This window comes from Lepidochelys kempii, chromosome 3, assembly GCF_965140285.1.
Source record: "Lepidochelys kempii isolate rLepKem1 chromosome 3, rLepKem1.hap1, whole genome shotgun sequence".
NCBI classification, from domain to species: Eukaryota; Metazoa; Chordata; order Testudines; family Cheloniidae; genus Lepidochelys; species Lepidochelys kempii.
In genome coordinates, this window is record NC_136382.1 from 56,960,331 (window position 1) to 56,982,325 (window position 21,995).

The following is a 21,995-nucleotide window of genomic DNA, read 5'->3' on the forward strand; positions in this document are numbered from 1 at the left end:
ACCATCCTGATTTTACAGAGGTGATTCTTTTTACTTTTTATTTAATTAAAATTCTTCTTTTAAGAACCTGATTGCTTTTCATTGTTCTTAAGATCCAAGGGTTTGGGTCTGTGGTCACCTACGCAAATTGGTGAGGATTTTTATCAAGCCTTCCCCAGGAAAGAGGGTGTAGGGGTTGGGCGGATTTTGGGGGAAAGATGTTTCCAAACGGGCTCTTTCCCAATTATATAGGGATAGCTCAGTGGTTTGAGCATTGGCCTGCTAAACCCAGGGTTGTGAGTTCAATCCTTGAGGGAGCCATTCAGGGATCTGGGGCAAAAATTGGGGATCGGTCCTGCTTTGAGGAGAGGGTTGGACTAGATGACCTGCTGAGGTCCCTTCCAGCCCTGATATTCTATGATTCTATGATATACCGGTTAGACGTTTGGTGGTGGCAGCGATAAAGTACAAGGGCAAAAGGTAAAATAGTTTGTACCTTGGGGAAGTTTTAACCTAAGCTGGTAAAAGTAAGCTTAGGTTTTCATGCAGGTCCCCGCATCTGTACCCTAGAGTTCAGAGTGGGGAAGGAACCTTGACAGGGTCTCACTCACAATCACTGCTCTTTGAGTTTGATTTTATTATTTATTTATTTATTAACGGGGAGAAATGAGGAAAGGGAACTGTCCCAGTCATGTAAGTGTAAGGCAGGATGATGCAGTAGACGATGCTTTCATAGGCCCTACTTGATAACTGGACTTGAGGAATCAGCCCAAAAGGACTCTTCACAGGAATACGTGTTTGTAACAGAATGGCTTGCCTGGGGGCTGGAGATCCTGGGGCTAAGCCAGCCCTGATTACCAGACGAGCCCCCCCCGTAAGTGAAATCAGGGGATTCTAATAGAAAAGGTAGCAGGAAGCTGCAAGGGAGTGTGGTTGAGAGAGTAACTGAAACTGCCAAAGGCTGGAAACCTGACAGTAAGCTGTGGAAGTTCAGGAGAAAGCTCTCCAGGCAGGGAACCCCATGAGAGACCCTGCCCAAGGAGCAGGGCTGAGACTGCAATGGCATGTCTGAAAAGGCATCTGGAGAAGGATAAACTCCAGACAAGAGGTACAGGGAAGTAGGGATGTAAATATCATTTTAAAAGTTAACCGTTTAAACAATTAAAAAAATTTGTTTAAGCGGTTGACCGATCAAAGGGCTGGCTGGCGCCGCTGGGGCTGGGGCTGATCTGGCCAGCGCAGCTGGGGCTGGGCTCGATCTCCCAGAGGCTACTGAAGCCAATTGGGGAGATTTTAGCCTGCTAAAAGTCTGGCAGCGCAGCGGGGCTAAGGCAGGCTCCCTACCTGCCCTGACTCCGTGCGGCTCCCGGAAGTGGCCAGCTTGTCCCTGTGGCCCCTTGGCACAGGTGGGCCCAGGGAATCTCTGCACGAAACCCCCACTCCCAGCACCGACTCACAGCTCCCAATGGCTGGGAACAGGAAACCACAGCCAATGGAAGTTGCGGGGCCGGCGCCTGTGGGCGGGGGCAGCGTGCAGAGCTGCCTGGCTGCCCCTGAGCCTAGGAGCTGCTGCTGGACATGCCACCACTTCCAGGGGCTGCCCGAGGTAAGCACCTCACAGCCGGAGCCTGCATCCTGAACCCCTCCTGCACCCCAACCCTCTACCCCAGTCCTGAATCCCCTCCCGCACCCAAACTCCCTCCCAGAGTCTGCACCCCCTCCTGTAACCCAGCCCTGAGTCCCCTCCTGCACCAAACTCCCTCCCAGAGCCAGCACCCCAACCCCAGGCTAAACCCTAAGCCCCCTCCCACACTCCAAACCCCTTGGCCTCAGCCCAGAGCCCATACCCCCTCCTGCACCTCAACCCCCTGCCCAGTGAAAGTGACTTTGCGCCACGAGGGAGTGCTCATGGTACTACATTGTGTTTGTCCACATGTGGACTTTAAAGATTCTTCTTTGCTGACTGCTGGTCTGCCTTGAAAGAATCTATTCTTTCTCACCACCAAACTCACGTGAGCTCAGTGCATCCTCAGCGTCATTCTCCTATACCATTCTGGACTGGTGTAGTATATAAAAGGGACAAGATTTGGGCAGCTCTGTCAAGCTGAAAATGTGACTCATTGTGAAGTCATTGTCAAAAGTGACTATCCCTTGGGATTGACAGGATGCAGCTTGTATAGCTGTTTAGTCCAAGAGGCATGCAGAGAGTTTGCATGGCTGGAGACAGAGAACTTGAATTTGAGTTGGATAGCGCTCATAGCAATCATAAATATAACCTGAGTATGTAGATTAAAAACACTCCAATGAACTAATACTTATATTTGCTTCTAGTTCCTGATAGATTGCAAAAGGCAAAACTAAAATGTTATGAGGATTATAGAAGGGCATTGTCTGCCACACTTACAGAATCTAGAAGTGGAAAACATCTATTAGGATATTGCCCTGTCTGCCCGTTGAGGATTGTTCCTTATAGTATAGTATATACTGCATAGTAGTGCTCTTACTCTTATTTTGCCTACTCTAGTTAGTATTTATTTCGTTTATTTGTTAGGCAAAAATAATGTAGGGTCCTTAATCCACCACCTTTTTGATCAGTAGTTACATATTTGTATATGATTGAAGAATTTAACTGTACTGTTTGTTTGATTTCCAATTTTTTTAAAAAAAGCATGAGACTATTGGATCTTATATGGGAACAAAGAGGAAGTAATATATTTAACTGCCCTCTTCTCATTTTAAATCACTCCCGAAGAATCACTTCTAAGCCAGTGCCACAAGAAATGAAGCAATAAATACACTTGCATGTTACGTTATATATATTTATATGTGTGTGTGTGTGTGTTATATATAATATTTCTTTTTAAAAAATCTGACTGCACTGTGTTACACCTTTGCTCAGTAACTCTGTAATCTGATTGCTGTAACCCGCTATTCTTCCTGCAGTGTCCCCTCTCCCTGGTTTTATTGGCTCACTTCATTGCATCATATCTGAAATTAGATAGAAATTCTTCGAGATTGGGACTTTGGCTGCTGTATGGTGTCTAGCATACATTTGGATACTGTAAAATAATAATAGATTTCAAAGTAGAACAAAATAATATTTTCATTATCTGCATTGTATTCTTTTAAAACTTCTATGTCTGCTTGATTTTCAGGTGCTGATCTTGCCTTTCCAGCTTCAGTCCATGACAATGTAATTTGCAGTAAAACGTTCCAAATTCTTTACAAAAATGAGGAGGTTTCTGTGAATGATGTTATGATCTTCAAAATTAAAATGCTCTTAGATGAACGGAAGGTAATCTGCCATTCAAGTATATTTAACTATTCAGATCCTTTAGGCATAATTTGCAAAATACTGAACATAATTGTCATGTTTTTAACTCCTTTTCAGATTGAAGAATCCCTTAATGAAATGAATTTCCTGCTATCCTTAGATCTACACTTCACAGACACAGATTATTCGTAAATTTAAAAATAATACAAATTTTATTAAATAATTGAAATGCCTGTTAACTGCTTTTTTAAAATTGAGATTAAAATTATAACATCGTACATACAAAATATTGCTGAAACATTTTTAAAATCTAGAATGCTTAATTTATTTTATTTTATTCCGCTATTCATATATTAGAAGTTTATTTGTGTGGGCAAAAAAATCCAGTTAATCTCTTGAGACAGGTTGCAGACTTTAATTACTGGGTTTAGGAGAGATTCCTTGTTGTTTACCTATCCATCCTGCTGTTCCCTTTTAGAGATGTAATTATATTTATACATGATATAGTATAAAACAATACTATATTTTATATATTAAAGTTATTGAAGACCAATATGGCTATGGCCTTGTGTTGTTTAAATAATGGGTTGCTGTTTCTTGTATTGGGGATTTTATTATTGGATGACTTAAAACATTGTTCCAGTAATTACACTTTTTTTTTTCCCCCCCAAGGCCAGATGATCTGAGCACACTGCAACTAATTAGTAGCCGAACTTTAAAGTTGCACTTTAGCTTACACCAGGGCCTTCATCACTACGTCAATGTTATGTTTGATTACTTCCACCTCTCTGTCATATCTGTTACAATCCATGCTTCTTTGGTTGCTCTACACCAGCCATTGATAAGGTAATATCCCATTAATAAGTTTCAATTAATATATTGGATTATTAGTTATTGTAACTTATGTGAGACTTTTGGTGAGAATGGATGTAATACTTAGAGTAAAGTTTATGTATATGACGTATTGTGCTTTATGATGTTTTACATTAGAAGCTGTTTTGGTGATTTTTTTTTTTGTTTTTTTCCTTAAAACTGTAAAATTCTGAGTTCTAGTTTATGTAGAATAAAAGGAGTGCAGGTGGTAAAAGACAGATAACTGCAATAATTGAATACACCCAAGAGAAAAGAAGTAGACAGCAATATCACCCTATGCTAGTGTTCATACAATCTGTAGTTAGGGTGAGGTGATCTCTGTTCATTTTATTTATCTTTTTTATCCCTGGATTGAACTGAGCTGACTCTCAACGGTTTGTTGAGATAGTACTCTTTCCTGATTTCTACACTTTGTACTCCAGAATCTGCTTTCATTTTTTTTGACATCTCTATCCTTTGTAGATGTGAAGAAAAGCTATATAATGTGAACACAGTATAACCAGTATGGCAGCGTCTTTTGAGTGTACAGGCAGCTTGAAAAAGTAGCTGAGTAAACTTCCATTGATTATTTAAATGCATTGTTAACTCTGGAGCATAGTGATGACGCTATCCACATAAGCTTTAACTATTACATAGATTATCAAAGGATATGCCAGAAAGAAGAGGGATAACCCTGTTATGAATTTGAGCATAGTTTACTGCATGTGATACTTCATTTTGTCCTGAGTGGAGGAGCTTAGTTTGTGGACAGAGCTTGGTAGAGTAACACCACTTTTTCCCCCCACAGTGTTATGCTGTAATTATTTTTTGCAGGAAGAGATTGAAGAATAATGAATAAGGGAGTATGTGGGCTTGTACATTCTCATTCTAGCAGGGTTTGGAGTGATCATGTATTTGGTGGTATGCTCTACTGGTACCTTTCTGATGGCCTTACCAGTATGTGTTAAAGTGTTTATTTTAAGAGTTTCTTTCTTGTATTTACGTGCCCATATGAAACTTACATTGCAGTAATCTAACTGATCGAGCTTTAAAAGCGTTGTATGAGGTTGTCTGCAGCAATGGAAAAACCTACAAACAAACCTTTTTTTAAAGTAGTATATATATTTATGCAAACTAAACGAATAATGCCAAATTAAGAAAATAACCATCTATTCGTCTTCCCCCCCCACACAAATAGGCAATATCGTGCTCTGTAGCCTACATTTATATTCTACATTTGTACTAATGTGACTCAACAACAAAAATAGGACTCAGCTGAGCAGCTTTTACCATTATTGCAGTAAGAGAACCTACTGCATGGTTTTATATGAATATTTATTATTTGTATTACAGAAGTACCTAGATGTACCAAATGAGAGCAGGGTCTTATTGTGCTTGATGCTGTACATATACATTTTAAGAAACTATCTCTCACCCTTTGTCTTGCCTATTTAGAAATAAAGTATTGTTTTCCCTGCCATTACAAAGATCAGAATTGGGGAAAGAAACATTAAGGGTATGTCTATACTGCACACTCTTTACAGCAATGTGTAGAGTATATACTCTGCATGTCCCTCTAGAATGGTTGTAAATAGCAATGTAGACAGTGAGGCACTGCTTGTGTGAGTAAAGACACACCTTCGGGTATGTACCCTACATGGTTCTCTATACCCTCAAGCAGTGCCTCTTCTGTGTACCCTGCTATTTTTAGCTATGTAGTATCCTGCTTCTTCCCCACTGTGGGAGCCTTTCCCCACTGCCAGAGTCTCTCTTTGTGTTGGGGAAAGGCTCTGACAGCTCCCTGCTTCCAGATCCTTTCTCTGCTTCAGGGACTGCCAGACCCTTCCCCTGCTACCTCCCCATTGCCAGAGACCTTTCCCAGCTTGTGTAGCTACAAGCCACAGTGTGGATGCAGCTTGTTTTTCATTCTGGCATGTAGCTACAAATACAGTAACTCCTCGCTTAATGTTATAGTTACGTTCCTGAAAATTATACTTTAAGCAAAACGATATTAAGCGAATCCAATTTTCCCATAAGTATTAATGTAAATGAGGGGATTTGGTTCCAGGGAATTTTTTTTCACCAGACAAAAACATACATACATATATACATACATACACACACACACACACACACACAGAGTATATGTTTTAAACAAACAGTTTAATAGTGTACACAGTAATGATGATTGTGAAGCTTGGTTGAGCTGGTGAAGTCAGAGGGTGGGATATTTCCCAGGGAATGCCTTGCTGCTAAATGATGAACTAGCACTCGGCTGAGCCCTCAAGGGTTAACACCTTGTTGTTAATATAGCCTCACACTCTACAATGCAGTAGAGTGTGAGGCTATATTAAATGGAATGGAGGGAGGAAACACAATAGATGCATGGCAGTGGCCACAAACATTCCCTGAGGAAACTGAAGCAGATGAAGAACCCACGCTATCCCACTGGAACACATCACTCCCTCCACTTTCCAGAGTGCTGGGTGGTGCATGTGCGTGTGAGACAGAGACACACACCGTGTGTGTGTGTGTGTGTGTGTGAGAGAGAGAGAGAGAGACACGCACATTGATCTTTTAAGTACTCTGACCCCACTCCAAGTACACTGCCTTTTTAAGTAGATCAGCAAGTTGAGACCGCAGCTGCTGCCAGTAATCTCCCTCTGTCCTGAGCCCTGTCGTGTCCTCCCCGCCGCTCTGTGGAGATGGGGTCGAGGAGCAGGGGGAGAGGGACACTCTGACATTAGCACCCCTCTTCCCCCCTACCCCTTGCACAGCAAACAGGAGGCTCCCGGGAGCAGCTTCAAGGCAGGGGGCAGGAGCAGCACACGGCAGTGGTGGGAGGGACACCAGAACTGCCCGGCAATTGATAGCTTGCTGGGCGGCTGCCACAAAGAGAACTTAGGGGAGCTGATGGGGGGCTGCCAGCCCACCCTGGTTCCAAGCCCCCACCAGCTAGCTGCAACGGGCTGCTCTTCCTGCAAGCAGTGGACAAAGCAGGCGGCAGCCAAACAATGTTATAAGGGAGCGTTGCACAACTTTAAACGAGCATGTTCCTTAATTGATCAGCGACGTAACAACATTAAGCGGGACGACCGTAAGTGAGGAGTTACTTTACCCTGCTCTCTGGCACCCATGGTGTGCAGTGTAGACATAGCCTTAGTGACCAGCTCTCACAGAAAGTCTGCGACAGAGCTTGGGAATTGAACCCAGATGACCAAAATCTCAGAGCAGCATCTTAATGACAAAATCATCCTTCTTTTACCTGTCTCCTTTTTAGCATATACATTCTGTCTGTGACACTGACTACATCTGCTTTATTAGTTTTACAGTACAAGTCAACAATGGTGTTGAGTCTGGGACTAACTCAGAAACACTGTTGAAGCTCATTTTTATGCAGTTCTTTAAGTAAATATATTATGTCAATGTTTTTGACCTTAATAGGTGACTAATACACTTTCTCTTGCAATACAGCAGTTTATACTACATACTAGTCGGAGAAAGTGGTGGCTCATCTACTAGTGGGGAATTACTAGAAGAAGACTATTTGGTTCAACAGCAGAAGCCAAAAGGATTAACTGCTGACTATGGTTAACAGCCAATAGACAAGGAGATGCCTGCAGTAGCTGCAATTAGCACACTTTTAGTTGCCGTCATTGCTGCCCTTGTCCTTGTTTCTGGCCTTTTTCTTTTGAGGTTCTTGTCACTGTCACAGTGGCATTAACATCTGCCCTGCCTTTTTATTGGTCATCTTTTGCCTAGTCTCCTAAATTTGTAGGAGTCAATAGACTCTGTATTCAAACACCTTTCCTAAGTTCTCTTAAACTGTTCCTCATATGGGGGTGGGGGAAAAATCACTAATTTTTATGTTTACAGAACACATCAAAAATAAGTGTGGTGGGTGGAAAAACAAACAGCATTACACTAGTAATATTGATTTTGTTATTTAAACACCAATTTTTCTTTGAAGTATGTTTCTTTGCTTTCCTTCCGAATCTTCAAATACTCCATGTCAGCTCCTTCTCTTTCCCTGAACTCTTTCTCATGAGTTCCAGTGCACATGTAAATGTCAGTCCGCAAAATGATATTACAGGAAGGTGAATTTATTATTTAAGCTGCCTTAGCTATGGTACACAAATTTCATGTTTGCTAGCAAAAACTGTTCTTATTTGTATGTATGATGTCTTCAGAGAATCAGGTAATATTCTTCCATGGCACCTTTATACAATACTGGCAAAAATTTTGGATTTGCTGGTGTTCTGTATGTGCAAATTTTTCTTCCCAGTTTTGGCTCTGACAATAGTGAGTGAATGGAGCAATTTAACTTTATATATCAACTCAGTAAAATGTGAAAAGAGACACTAAAACGAAGTAGTAATTTTCATGTTGCTACAGTCGTCATTGGAGCAGAATGTTACCAGTTCACCCAGAAATATTTTTAAATACTTTTAAAAATCTGATCATCCAAGATGTCCTTTTTAATACTTTTCAAGAAATTTTCAACAAACAAGCTTTGCAGTTGTTGTAAGAAGGGACTCAAAACCAGTAATTACCTGAACATCTTGATTCCCTCTGACTTTCATTTAAAAACACAAGTGATTTGTGTTAAGAATTTCTGCTACTATGATAAATAATTGTGGCACACACTCCTTACTACATGTATTCGGTTCACTTTGTGTTTATAATCAAGTGGATATTTTTCTCTATTTTTAAATGGTTCTGGCAGCTTTCCTCGTCCAGTGAAGAATACTTGGTTAAACAGGAACACACCAGCACAGAACAGGGACACTGTGATTCCTACTCTTGAAAGTGTGGTCTTCGGCAATAACTACACAAAACAATTATCAGCAGATGTAAGAATATTATTGATTATTTTATTTATAATATTTCTGATGTTTATTAGGTAATAATTCTTTTTGAATTAATGGTATCGAAGGGCAAACTTAATTAAAGGCACTTTACTATGCCTAGTGACATGATGTAAAGGGAAGAACTTTAACAAAGGACTACGATGTATGTTTCAAGTTCCCTTTTATAGAAAACTTAAAATATTTAGTATAGGGCTGTTGATTAATTGCAGTTAACTCATGTGATTAACTCAAAAAAATTAATCACAGTTTAAAAAATTAATTGCCATTATTTGCAGTTTTAATTGCACTGGTAAACAATAGAATACCAATTGAAATTTATTAAATATTTTGGTTTTTTCTACATTTTCAAATTTTTTTATTTCAATTACAACACAGAATACAAAGTGTACAGTACTCACTTTATATTATTTTTATTACAGATATTTGCAGTGTAAAAATGATAAACAAAAGAAATAGTATTTTTCTGTTCACTTCATACAAGTACCACAGTGCATCTCTTTATCATGAACGCACAACTTACAAATGTAGATTTTTTTTTGTTACATAACTGCACTCAAAAACAAAACAATGTAAAACTTCAGAGCCTACAAGTCCACTCAGTCCTACTTGTTGTTCAGCCAATCGCTAAGAGAAACAGGTTTATTTACATTTACAGGAGATAATGCTGCCCGCTTCTTGTTTACAATGTCATCTGAAAGTGAGAACAGACATTCTCATGGCATTTTTATAGCCGGCATTGCAAGATGTTTATGTGCCAGATATTCTAAACATTCGTATGTCCCTTCATGCTTCAGCCACCATTCCAGAGGACATGCTTCCATGCTGATGATACTCATTAAAAAATAAATCATTAATTAAGTTTGTGACTGAACTCCTTGGTGGAGAATTGTATGTCTTATGTTCTCTGTTTTGCCCGCTTTCTGCCATATATTTCATGTTATAGCAGTCTCAGATGATGACCCCACATGTTCTTCATTTAAAGTACACTTTCACTGCACATTTGACAGAATATAAGGTACCAATGTGAGATTTCTAAAGATAGCTACATCACTTGACCCAAGGTTTAAGAATCTGAAGTGCCTTCCAAAATCTGATTGGGATGGGGTGTGAAACATGCTTTCAGAAGTCTTAAAAGAGCAACACTCCGATGTGAAAACTACAGAACCCGAACCACCAAAAAAGATAATCAGCCTTCTGCTGGTGGCATCTGACTCATATGATGAAAATGAACATGTGTTGGTCTGCACTGCTTTGGATCGTTATCAAGCAGAACCCATCGTCAGTATGTTATACCAATAAAATAAAAACCAGCAGCATCTTATTAAAGGGAAAAAGGCAAAATACCACATTTATTGTGAATACAGAAAGAATCATAGTAAGCAGTTAGTTATAGCTATAACATTCCATTCAATCTCATATTTATTCACACATTCATTCCTACACACACACACACAGGTTCTGCAAGGTTGTTATCATAGTTACCAGTCTTAGAGTTGCTCATGCCAAGCCACTGGCCAGGTGGCCTAGACATGAGGAGGGAGCAGGGCCTTGTCAGATGCACATCTGATGCTCCTGGAAGTTGGTTTGCAGAATGAAACCCCAAAGTTCTCACTTTCTAGAGTCCATTTTTATAGGAATTTCTTCCTATGCCAGTCTATGGGAATTGCTTCATCATGCTGTTGCTGAATCAATCAGCAGATGGCACATTCCTGACGGCTCCGTGCTGCCAGATGTTATCTTGTTCTTTGATTCTTCCATTCTTGAGGCTGTTGGGTGGATTCCAGTCTGCCCTCCGGGGGTCCTCTGGTTATTTCCACTTGATGCCTTCTTCAGCTGATGGACACTGGATTCCTAGGCTGGCACCTCCCTGGTCATTCAGTTATTATCCACACATATCCTCTATCTCTGTTTTAATCACAATTGTTAACAAAGCGAGATGAATACAACAAAAGGGCGGGAAGTCTCTGTGTGCTGTTTCTGTTGTTACAGAGTATTGCTTTGAGTCTCTCTCTCTGAGTATTTGTTGTTACAAAGAATTGCTTTAGAACAGACTCTGTCTTAGAAATGTACTAATACAATTAGCAGCTTGCAAGTTTCACACATAGAGGGAGAGAAACAATATCAAAAACCAAGAGACCTCTTAATTAATAATACCCTGGAATTTAAACTCTGGGGAATCAAACTCATTTGTGATTTTAATACAGAACTTCTTTATATGATCCAACAAGCGTGGTTGAACCATGAAGGGACATATGAATCTTTAGCAAGTCAGGCACGTAAATATCTTGCAACGCCAGTTACAACAGTGCCATGCAAACGTCTGTTCTCACTTTCAGGTGACATTGTAAACAAGAAGCGGGCAGCTTTATCTCCTGCAAATGTAAACAAACTTGTTTGTCTGAGCGATTGGCCAAACAAGAAGCAGGATTGAGTGGACTTGTAAGTTCTAAAGTTTTACATGGTTTTATTTTTGAATTCAGTTATTTTTTTTTACATAATTCTATATTTGTAAATTGCGCTTACAAATTGATAAAGAGATTGCATTACAATACTTGTAGTAAGTGAATTGAAAAATACTATTTCTTTTGTTGTTTACAGTGCAAATATTTATAATAAAATAAATATAAAGTGAGTACTGTACATTTTGTGTTACATGTTGTAATTTAAATCAATATATTTGAAAATGTGGAAAACATCCAAAAAAATTATATATATGGTATTCTATTATTGTTTAGCAGTACAATTAATCATGGTTAATTTTTTTAATCACTTGACTGCACTAATTTATTGTATTTATCTTTTTTGTGAGATGGCACTCAAGTGGACATTGCAGGGCTAGGGATGAGTTTGTTTCAGATGAGTTTGGGGTGGAGGATGATCTATAGAACATCTTTTTAGTTATTCTGTTAATGCAATTTTATAGTATGTAATTAATATGTATATGAATCCTTTTTTAGGGTTGCAGTTTTGTGATTGCGGAGTCCTTCCTGAATCACGCCTACAATCTCCACTACACACTTTGTGCCAGTTTGCTGCTTGCATTTAAAGGGTTACACAGCTATTTCATCCTGATAGCAAAGGAGCTCCCCTCCTCACACCGAATAGAACTGGGTATGCTGAACACAATAAAATAAATCACTTTTATTCTCTATCACAAAGATATTTTCTGTCTTCTTGCTGTGCTCCTTAGAAAGGCCTGTTTTCTCTCCTTTCTTCTAGATTGAAATATAGTTAATCTTATACCTTGTACCTGTTGTGCACCTGCTATTTTACTACTGGAATTGAAATGAGTCTTTTAGTAATGATCAAAAATATAACAAAAAACACTGCCATCAAGTTAATAAGATTAACAAACTGGCTTTACAGGATCTTAAATTATTTTCTTATAGCTTTTTCAAATCAATACATTAGTACTAAAAATATTTGAAGCAAATCCCCACCTCAGTCTAAATACTGTATTATGCCTATGTGCATGCTGTAAGGAAATGTGATTGTTGTATATAAATAAGTTTAAAGTTTGATTCTAAAAAAAAATCTAAATGCTGTAAGTTTTTATCTGAAAAGAACATCATGGGGAAAACTTGAAAATAAGGCCTCAAGAAGAAATTATTTCTCAGTCAATTTTTTGTTTTTTAAAGGCTGGATGCTCTTAAATTGACATAATATTAATTATCTGAGACTTCGGAAGAACAGATTACGCTGTGGACTAAATCTATGTAACTGAACAGTCAGTAAGATTAAGTTTAGTTTTGAGAGTAGCCACTTTTTCATCATGATTAAAATTGAACAGTTAGAGAACATATTTTGAATCAGCCACCTTTTGCAGATGGAGCTAAGGAAATATTGCTTAAAAATATAGTTCTTCTAATAAGTCTGTTCTGCAATCGGAATTTACTTTAGTATATCTTTGTCTCTCAGGGGTGTGAAAAATCCATACCCGTGAGAGACATAGCTATACTGACCTAACCTCCAGTGTAGACAGAGTGAGTAGGTCCCTCTCAGGGAGGGAGATTACCTGTGCCAATGGGAGATCCTCTCCCATCGATGTAGGCAATGTCTATGCTGTAGCATTTTAAGTGTAGACCTACTCTAACATGCAGGATTAGTACTAAGCTAATGTCAGTTTTGAGTTGTGCAACCAAAAAGATGGCATAGGTGTAAAGGGATAATGCATTGGCATTCTCAAGGACCACTAGAGTTTACATCAAGCACGTTTGTGTTGAACATTAAAACTTTTTGGCTTTTTAAAAAAAAAGGGGGAAGGGCATTTTGGAATCCATGAGTATGTTATTTGATAGGGGTTAACATTTCCACTACTGTTAATTTGCTTTGTCTTTTAACATTATAGGATGAGTAATCAGTAGGCATTTACCATGCAGAACTTTGAGACATGAAAAGTGTTGGCAAAAAATGAAAGAAAAAAATTTATTAATATGAGGAATACCCCATAAATACAGTAGAACCTCAGAGTTACAAACAACAAAGTTATGAACTGATGGGTCAGCCACACACTTCATTTGGAACCGGAAGTACGCAATCAGGCAGTAGCAGAGACAAAAGGAAAAAAAAAAAAGGAAACACAGTACAGTACTGTGTTAACTAACACACACACACAGAGGAAAGCAGCATTTTTCTTCTGCATAGTAAAGTTTCAAAGCTGTATTAAGTCAATGTTCAGTTGTAAACTTTGGAAAGCACAACCATAACATTTTGTTCAGAGTTATGACCACTTCAGAGTTAAGGACAACCTCCATCCCCATGGTATTTGTAACTCTGAGGTTCTACTGTAATCTGTTTGATATGGTGTCTTTTTTTCTGCATAAAAATTTATATTCATTAAAGTACCATTTACACTAGAAACTAGGCTTTCTATCATCAAGAACAGGAGCAGTGCTTTTAGTCACAGTACAAAGTATATTGTGTGCCAATTACTTTAATCCTCCTGTGGTGGGGAACACCCTTTTTATGTGAATAACTCAGCTTTTAGCAAGAAAACGCCTTATGTGCCAAATAGTATCTATTAGTTTTACTCTTTATGTAAAGATATGCTTAGAATACCAAAATTATTTAATTGAAACTCCAGATTGAACTTCTGAATGAATCACAGCTTTTTCTTCAATTCCCTAATACATCGTATAAAATAAAAAATATGTAATAAAATAGAAACCGGGATTTGAATAATACAACTGTATAGTATCATCCAAGTCCCTTTGAAGTCAGTGGAAAGATTCCCCTAGTCTTAAGTGGGTTGGGCTCATACTTACTTTCAGAATCTTAATTTACCTTTTAGAGTAGCAGCTGTGTTAGTCTGTATCCACAAAAAGAAAAGGAGGACTTGTGGCACCTTAGAGACTAACAAATTTATTTGAGCATAAGCTTTCGTGAGCTACAGCTCACTTCATTGGATGCATTCTGATGAAGTGAGCTGTAGCTCACGAAAACTTATGCTCAAATAAATTCGTTAGTCCCTAAGGTGCCACAAGTCCTCCTTTTCTTTTTAATTTACCTTGAGATTCTGCAAGTTTGAACCAAAATAATCAAAAATAATATATTTAGTGCTTTGAAAATTGACTCATCTTCTATATATACTGTACATTTATTGATAACATTTTCTATATTTTAATTTTTTTCTCAATCTTTACAGTTTAGTATGCTCATATCCTTTTTTCTTATCTGTGATTTTTTTTTGTTATTTCTGTTATGTTGTATATGCTTAGATCTGGACTGTTTATATGACAACAGTGACTAAAGCTGTTTATACAGATACTAACATTTCTAACATTATTCACTTTTGCTTCTGGAAAATAACCAATACTGATAGCTAAGAACAAGGACAGTTTTCTTTAAAAACTAGCAATAATCAGAGACAACTGCACTTCTGTAAAAATAAACAAAAAAACCCTGCACACTAGATTTTCACATTCTATATTACATGTTTTATTTTTGCCATTTGTTGTTACTATTTATCTTGAGTTTTTACACGGTAAAGTATATTTTATAGCTGAGATTCAAATAGGCTTTTTTGGGAAAAAATCCCAAATCCTTTTTAAATCTCATAAAAAGTATTGTTACCCTTTGTTTTAAATAAAATGTCTTTATCTTGCTTTAATTTTGTTTCTTTTGTTCACTTAATTCTATGATGTACATTTTTATTCATTTAAAAGTGTTGATCTATATTTTTTTTTAAACAAATTGAATTTGCAACAGTATATGCAAAATACTGTTGGACTTTATAAATAAACTTAATTGTTAGCATTTGATCAATGTTCGTTTTTAAAATTCAAAACAGACATTAGGAAATTTCAAAAACAGCCTTAATGTACATCATGAGTAACACCTAGTCTAGAAACTTTACTAAAATTATATGCTTTAATGTTCTATTCCAATTGCACTAATTTCTAGGCTAGCAATAAACTTTCTTACTAACTTTAAGGCAAATATGCACAGATTGAAAAAAAAAAAAAAGAGTGTAGTAACTAGTCATCTGTGTGCAATCCTTATAACTAGCCAAGGCCAGCATGCAGGTCCTTTATGAACGCCTTCTCAGAAGAAAATATCCACGAACCCAGAGAGACGCCTATCTAGGTATGTTTTTAAAGCAGGTGATATAATCCCTTAGATTTTTATTATTAGTGCAGAGTATTTTTGTTTCAGGTTTAAAGTGGAGCAAAAAAAACTAAGGACCATATTCAACCCTGATGCAAATGTGTGGAACTCCAGTGAGAACAGTGACTGGGATAAATCTAACACTGTATGTCAGTGGAATGAGCTACCACTATTGATACTCAGTTTAGTTTCTTTCTGTTTAATAAAATAGAAGTGATTGAATAGTTAAGTGGCTTCAGCTGATTTGAAATCAAATAACTGGAGAAAACAAGAATTTCATTTAGCTTCATTAATTGGTACAACTTCAGATTTCTAAATGATAAAGAAGAATGTATTTTCTTCCTGGGGAATCTTCCATGTCTCTGCTAGAGCCTCCCAACTTGTTTTCTCTTATTTCTAAACCAACCAGTTCTCAAGGCTTAAATTGCAGCTGTTCTCTCTTTGGAGATTGTCAGCACTTTTCCATAATTGGCCAGGGGAGGATGATATTGTAGCACACTCCAGCTCAGAGGTGGGGAGAGAGAAACTGGTCCACAAATCAGTCGCAGGTCTATTGCATGGCAGTGCAGAGACTTCTAGTAGGCCTAGCATAGACCAAGTATGACTCTGTTTTGTCTGGAATTTTTCACTGTTTTTTTAACCAAAGAGCCAGCAAAATCATATCAAATCATTGCTGGATGAACATTACTGATACAGAATATTTTACTTTATAAGGTGGTATGATTGAAGTTAGTTATATTCAGTTAATTATAGTATTACAGTTTCAGTTTCATCTTTCAACTTGTTCCTCAAAGTATTATAACTGGGATGTAAAATCAGTTTGGGGTTGCAGTTGACATGCACGGTAAACCTTCAGCATGATGATGGTTGAATAAGCCATGTAATTTTTTTCACAAGTAACTGAATTTGCATGGTTTCAGAGTAACAGCCGTGTTAGTCTGTATTCGCAAAAAGAAAAGGAGTACTTGTGGCACCTTAGAGACTAACCAATTTATTTGAGCATGAGCTTTCGTGAGCTACAGCTCACTTCATCGGCGATGAAGTGAGCTGTAGCTCACGAAAGCTCATGCTCAAATAAATTGGTTAGTCTCTAAGGTGCCACAAGTACTCCTTTTGAATTTGCATGGTCCCACACACAACTGAAAATGTATCTCAGATGACAAATTTTCATTTAAGCTGTTGGGAGAAGGGGATAATTATCTTTATCAGCTATTTTGATTATAGGAGTGTATGTAATTGTTTTTAATTGCTATTTTTACTAGTTTCTGACAACTTGCATTACTACAAATTGAAAGCTTGATTTCTCAAAACGAAATAGGCTTTTAGTTATGTAGATTAGGTCATTTGGTGTTACTTTCAAACTTTTTTGAAAATATGTAATTTAAATATATTTTACCCAAATCATTATAAGAAATCCATTAATATAAATTAAGTAAATGTTTGTCATTCTATAAGTATTAAGTATATCCTAATTTTTTTATAACAGGAGGTTTAGTGTTAACTCATGTTTCCACGAGAAAATGTATTTCCGCACTTGTCCTTCATTTTTATGATATTGCAATGTTTCAAAAATGGAATTAACCATACAAATTGAACACAAACATTAATTTTGAGGTATATTCTGCCATCCTTATTCATGGAGCCTGAGGTAAGATGGCAGAATGTTCCGTAAATTACTGTTTGTATACAGATTTGTCTAGGGTAGTTATCTGGTATTCCATTTTTTGAGATACCTACAATATCATAAAAATCAAGGAACTGAAGAAATAAATTATCTCCTGGCAATATAAATCAGTGAGACTACTGAGGGCTTGTCTACATTACCCACAAGATCGACGGGCAGCGATCGATCCAACAGGGGTCGATATATTGTGTCTAGTCTAGACGCGATAAATCGATCGCTGAGCGCTCTCCTGTCGACTCCGGTACTCCACCAGAGCGAGAGGCGCAGGTGGAGTCGACGGGGGAGCGTCAGCTGTCGACTCACCGCAGTGAAGACACCGCGGTGAGTAGATCCAAGTACGTCAACTTCAGCCACATTATTCATGTAGCTGAAGTTGTGTAACTTAAATCGACACCACCCGCCCACCCCCCCGCCACCAGTGTAGACCAGATCTGAGAGTTCATGATATGAGACTCGTGCATAAATCTTTGTAAGATCTGGCCCTTACTCTGCAAACAGTCCTGTTAATTTCACCACTAAATTCATTCTTACTAAACAGTGTGAGTAAATATTTCTACTTTTTGGAAATTCTTATGTGCCATATGTTTATAAATAAGTCATCCACATTTTGTGATCTTATTTCAAGCTGCCGTCATGTGCGATTTCACAATATTGACAACTTGAAATGATAAAGAAAGAGTAGTTCTTTTTGAACAAATATGTATTCCCTGAATAATTTGAATTAAGGTAACAAAAATGGTAACTTCAGTGGCCAACTTACTTGACAAGGTATTTCATCTGAGAGAACTCTTCTTTAAAAACAGATTCTTTTTGAGTAGGTGAGAGATATGCAATTGTTTTGTAAGTGATCTTGGCATTCACTTGCTACCCGCTTTTTTATGTAAATAGGTTGTGCCCCATTCTCAGCCCTGCACATGATCAGATTCTACTACTATGCTCTAAACTCTTTCAAAACAAAAATGCTGCCATTCCAAATGCATAGACAAAATAGTTCTAATTGTTACTTATTTCAGAGCTGCAGTATTTCTGATAACTTTACTTTGGCAGATATTTAAAAGAACAGTTTTAAAGAATAAAAATTTTAAGAGTGTACAAGCCCCTTTTCTAGTTAGACTTAGGCTCTTAGGTCATTTAGGTGCTTTAGAAAATTTTATGCAAAATGTTTATTTTTACAGTATCAAGTATATAAATACATATACAAATTATATGTACGGTAGATGTACAATCAAATACAAATGCTTATGTACATACAAAACAGTGTTTACACAGACTTCTTAAAAGAATAAATTAATGTTTTTATTAATCTAAAATTGTCTATTGATATGAAAGTATTTTAGTCCAGAAGTTTTCTCTAGTTGAGAAAAATGAACAGTTTATAAAGTTCAGAAAATAATTGTTTATAAGTGTGGAAGAGCTCCAAAAAACACTTACACGTGTGAGTATTAGGCATGCAAGCTATCCCGCTAACTTCAACAGGATTACTTATGTGCTTAGTTTTTCACATTTAGAAGTGGATTGAGGCCTATGTGTTTGTTACCTGAAATAAGGAATGTACATCATATAATCAACCCTTAGGCCCTGATCCTGCAATCCGATCCATGAGGATGAGTCCTGTTGAAGTGAGTGAGGCTGTGAAGGGGTCCAGCCACATTGATCTAATTGCATCATCATGACCGTAGTCTTGATTTAAATCATTTCAAATCACAAAGATACAAATGTCAATTCCATTCTATTATGCTGCTTTACTTTAAAGAGATATCATCAATTAAAAAATCACACTTCTATATGAAAATATTTTGCTTTAAATTGTTATAGGTAATATCTAAGGTTACTGAGATTAAAGGAATTTTTTTCCTCTCTTTATCAGAAGGTTTTCTTTGTGTATTTGTCAGCATACCATGTGTCCCTGTTCCTTCAGTATTGTCAGTTACTCATTTCTCATTGTTTTCCAAACAGCTACAGGAGAGATTTTTTTAAAAAATAGGCAAATGTAATTATAAAATAAAATGAAAAAATAACATAGAGACTCAAGGTCTTAATATTAGTTGAAACATTATAGCTCAGATTTTGAAATGTACTAGTTTTCAAGTTAATGGTAATACTTTAAATGACATCAAGCTTTCTTTGAGTCTTTTTTGTTAAATTGCTTTATGAGGGAAGTTGATTTGTTCTACAAGTTGGAAAATATGGGTCTGAATTTGGTAAAATATAATTTCATGCATATGCACCCTAATCTTTCCATAGAGAACATAGATGTAGAAGCTCGCCTTACAGAACTGTGTGAAGAAGTAAAGGTACTTTTTGTCTTTTATTCATAATAAATGTAAAATAAGTTAAAAGCAAAGTATTTTCTATCAGTATTTCATAGATTGCTGCAGAGAGAAATTATTGATTTTGGGTAATTATTTTCTGGGTTGTTCGTTGCTCATTCCAAGAGATGCTTTATCCCAATTATGGATTGTGGCACGCTGAGAGATATGGTTACTAGTGATGTCTCAAATGCAAAAGATTACTGAGTCAATCTTAATTTTGATATTTCTCCTTCTCTCTTCACTGCTAAACTCTACCAAATCTTCTTTACATTCTACTCCCTTTTAAACTGTCATCTTCTCTTTCTAATCCTTCTCTGCCTAGAATCTGAGAAAAAAAAAAAAAAAAACAAGATTTTCTTTCAACAGCCTTCTCTTCTTCTACTTTACCTCCTTCCCAGGTTCTGATGTTTTCTTTCTACTATCCCACAATTGGCCCAGCCTCCCAGTCTCCCTCACTACTTCTTTCATTCACTCAACTTTCCTTATTTTACTAATACACACACAGTTTCCAGTATGCCTTTATATTCCCTTTCCTAAAGCTTAAAGCAGGAGTTCACAAATATTTTCTTAGTGTGGTCCATCTCCCCTGTTATTCAGGAATATGCAGTCCACTTTCCCTTTCATTCTCAATAGCATAATATTGCTAAGGCAGTTACATACAGCAGTATAGCTTAGGTGGAAAAGAAACATTAGCTAAAAATAAATCATTTCCTGTATTTAATATGATGTGAAAGCTGGAAACAAGGAAAGTCAGCACCATGTGACTAGCCAGCTCTCCGTGGACCACTAGGAAGTGTTTCACAGGCCAACATTGCTTCACAGACTGAAAACTTCTTACATTTATGTAGTCTTCTTTATCTCTTTCCTTCTTTGGGCATAGCTGATCACACCTCTCTTCCTTAGATCCTCTCACAGCTTCCTCACCTCTGCATTCTTCTGGTTTCCCCTGCATCACTGTGATCACCATGTAATCTTCTTCAGCGGTGTCTTATCCTTTCCTTTCCCCTGTTCTCTTATCCATTGGTATCACTTAGAGGTTATGTCTCTGTTCCCCATCTCTTCTCTCATCCTCACCTAGATGATTACTAAATCTCTGTCCTTTGTCTTTTCACTCCAGTCTTGTGTCTCCAAATATGTCTAAGATATCTCCTTTTGGCTTGTCCCACTGTCATCTTAAACTAATCTTTTCCAAAATGGAGCTTTATATTTTTTCCTCCTATTTCTTTTTTTCTGACTGTTGAAAATACCAATATTTTCAATCTCTCAGAATTAAAATCTCTGTGAAGTTTTTTACTTTGAATTATTTACTCTTTAAGCCTTCAAAAGCATGCTGGATATTTTACACTTACACCCTCCCCACAAACACACCACACAAGACCAGATTCCAGCCACCTGTATGCTGAACACAATTAATATTAACAACAAAGTGGAAGGAATGGAAGACAAAACAGGAAAAGAACAAGTTAGACTATTTAGAGAAGTTAAATGCATTCAAGTTGGCAGAGCCTGATGAAATGCATTTTAAGGTGCTTAAGGAACTAGCTGCAGGAATATTGGAACTGTTAACAATTATCTTAGAGAACTCATGGAGGATGGGTGAGGTCCCAAAGGACTGGAGATGGGCAAACATAGAATGTCTTTTAAAAAGGGGAAAAAAGAGGACTTGGGGATTTACAGAGCAGTCAGCCTAACTTTAATATCTTGAAAGATACTGGAACAAATTATTAAATAAACCATTTGTAAACACCTGGAGGATAAAAGGGTTATAAAGACTAGACGGCATGGATTTGTCAAGAACAAATCATGCCAAACCAACCTAATTTGCTTCTTTGTCAGGGTTACAGGCCTCATGTATGGGGGAGGGGGGAGCAGTAGGTGTGATATATCTTGATTTTAGTAAGGCTTTTGGCAGAGTCCTGACATGACATTCTAATAAGCAAACTAGTGAAGTGTGGTCTAAACCAGTGGTTCTCAACCAGGGATACCCAAACCCCTGGCATTACGCAGAGGTCTTCCAGAGAGTATATTAACTCATTTAGATCAGTGTTTCTCAGCGTGAGCGTCATGACCCCTAAGGGGTTGCGTGACAGATTTAGTGGGGTGGCAGTGAAGGGCCAGCATTAGGGGGCAGCAGCAGGGCTATTGCCTTGGGCCCCACACCACAGGGGGACCCGTGAAGCTAAGTTACATACTTCAGTCCCGGGAAGCAGGGCTCAGGCTTCAGACTCCTGAAAAGGGTACAGTAGTATGAGGTTGAGCACCACTGGTCTAAACAAAATTACTGTAAGGTGGGTGCACAGCTGGTGGAAAAACCATACTTAAGGGTACTTATCCATGGTTTACTGTCAGATGTGGAGGATGTATCTGGTAAGGTCCGACAGCGGTCAGTTCTGGGTCCAGTACTATTCAGTATTTTC

At 37.7% G+C, this 21,995-nt stretch overlaps 1 protein-coding gene across 11 annotated transcripts in view; it reads left to right on the plus strand.

The window, feature by feature from the left end:
* FAM135A (family with sequence similarity 135 member A) overlaps window positions 1–21,995 on the plus strand; it is a 140,554-nt gene that overhangs the window by 60,091 nt on the left and 58,468 nt on the right. For 7 of the 11 annotated variants that reach the window (XM_078852105.1, XM_078852103.1, XM_078852108.1 and 4 more), the window contains 7 exons: window positions 3,135–3,274; window positions 3,371–3,441; window positions 3,926–4,099; window positions 8,832–8,958; window positions 11,934–12,087; window positions 15,484–15,561; window positions 19,511–19,560. In XM_078852105.1, the coding sequence (XP_078708231.1) occupies window positions 3,135–3,274; window positions 3,371–3,441; window positions 3,926–4,099; window positions 8,832–8,958; window positions 11,934–12,087; window positions 15,484–15,561; window positions 19,511–19,560 (794 nt within the window). The remainder of the gene's footprint in view (window positions 1–3,134; window positions 3,275–3,370; window positions 3,442–3,925; window positions 4,100–8,831; window positions 8,959–11,933; window positions 12,088–15,483; window positions 15,562–19,510; window positions 19,561–21,995) is intronic. The other 4 variants (XM_078852106.1, XM_073336370.2, XM_073336371.2 and 1 more) reach the window with 1 other exon arrangement.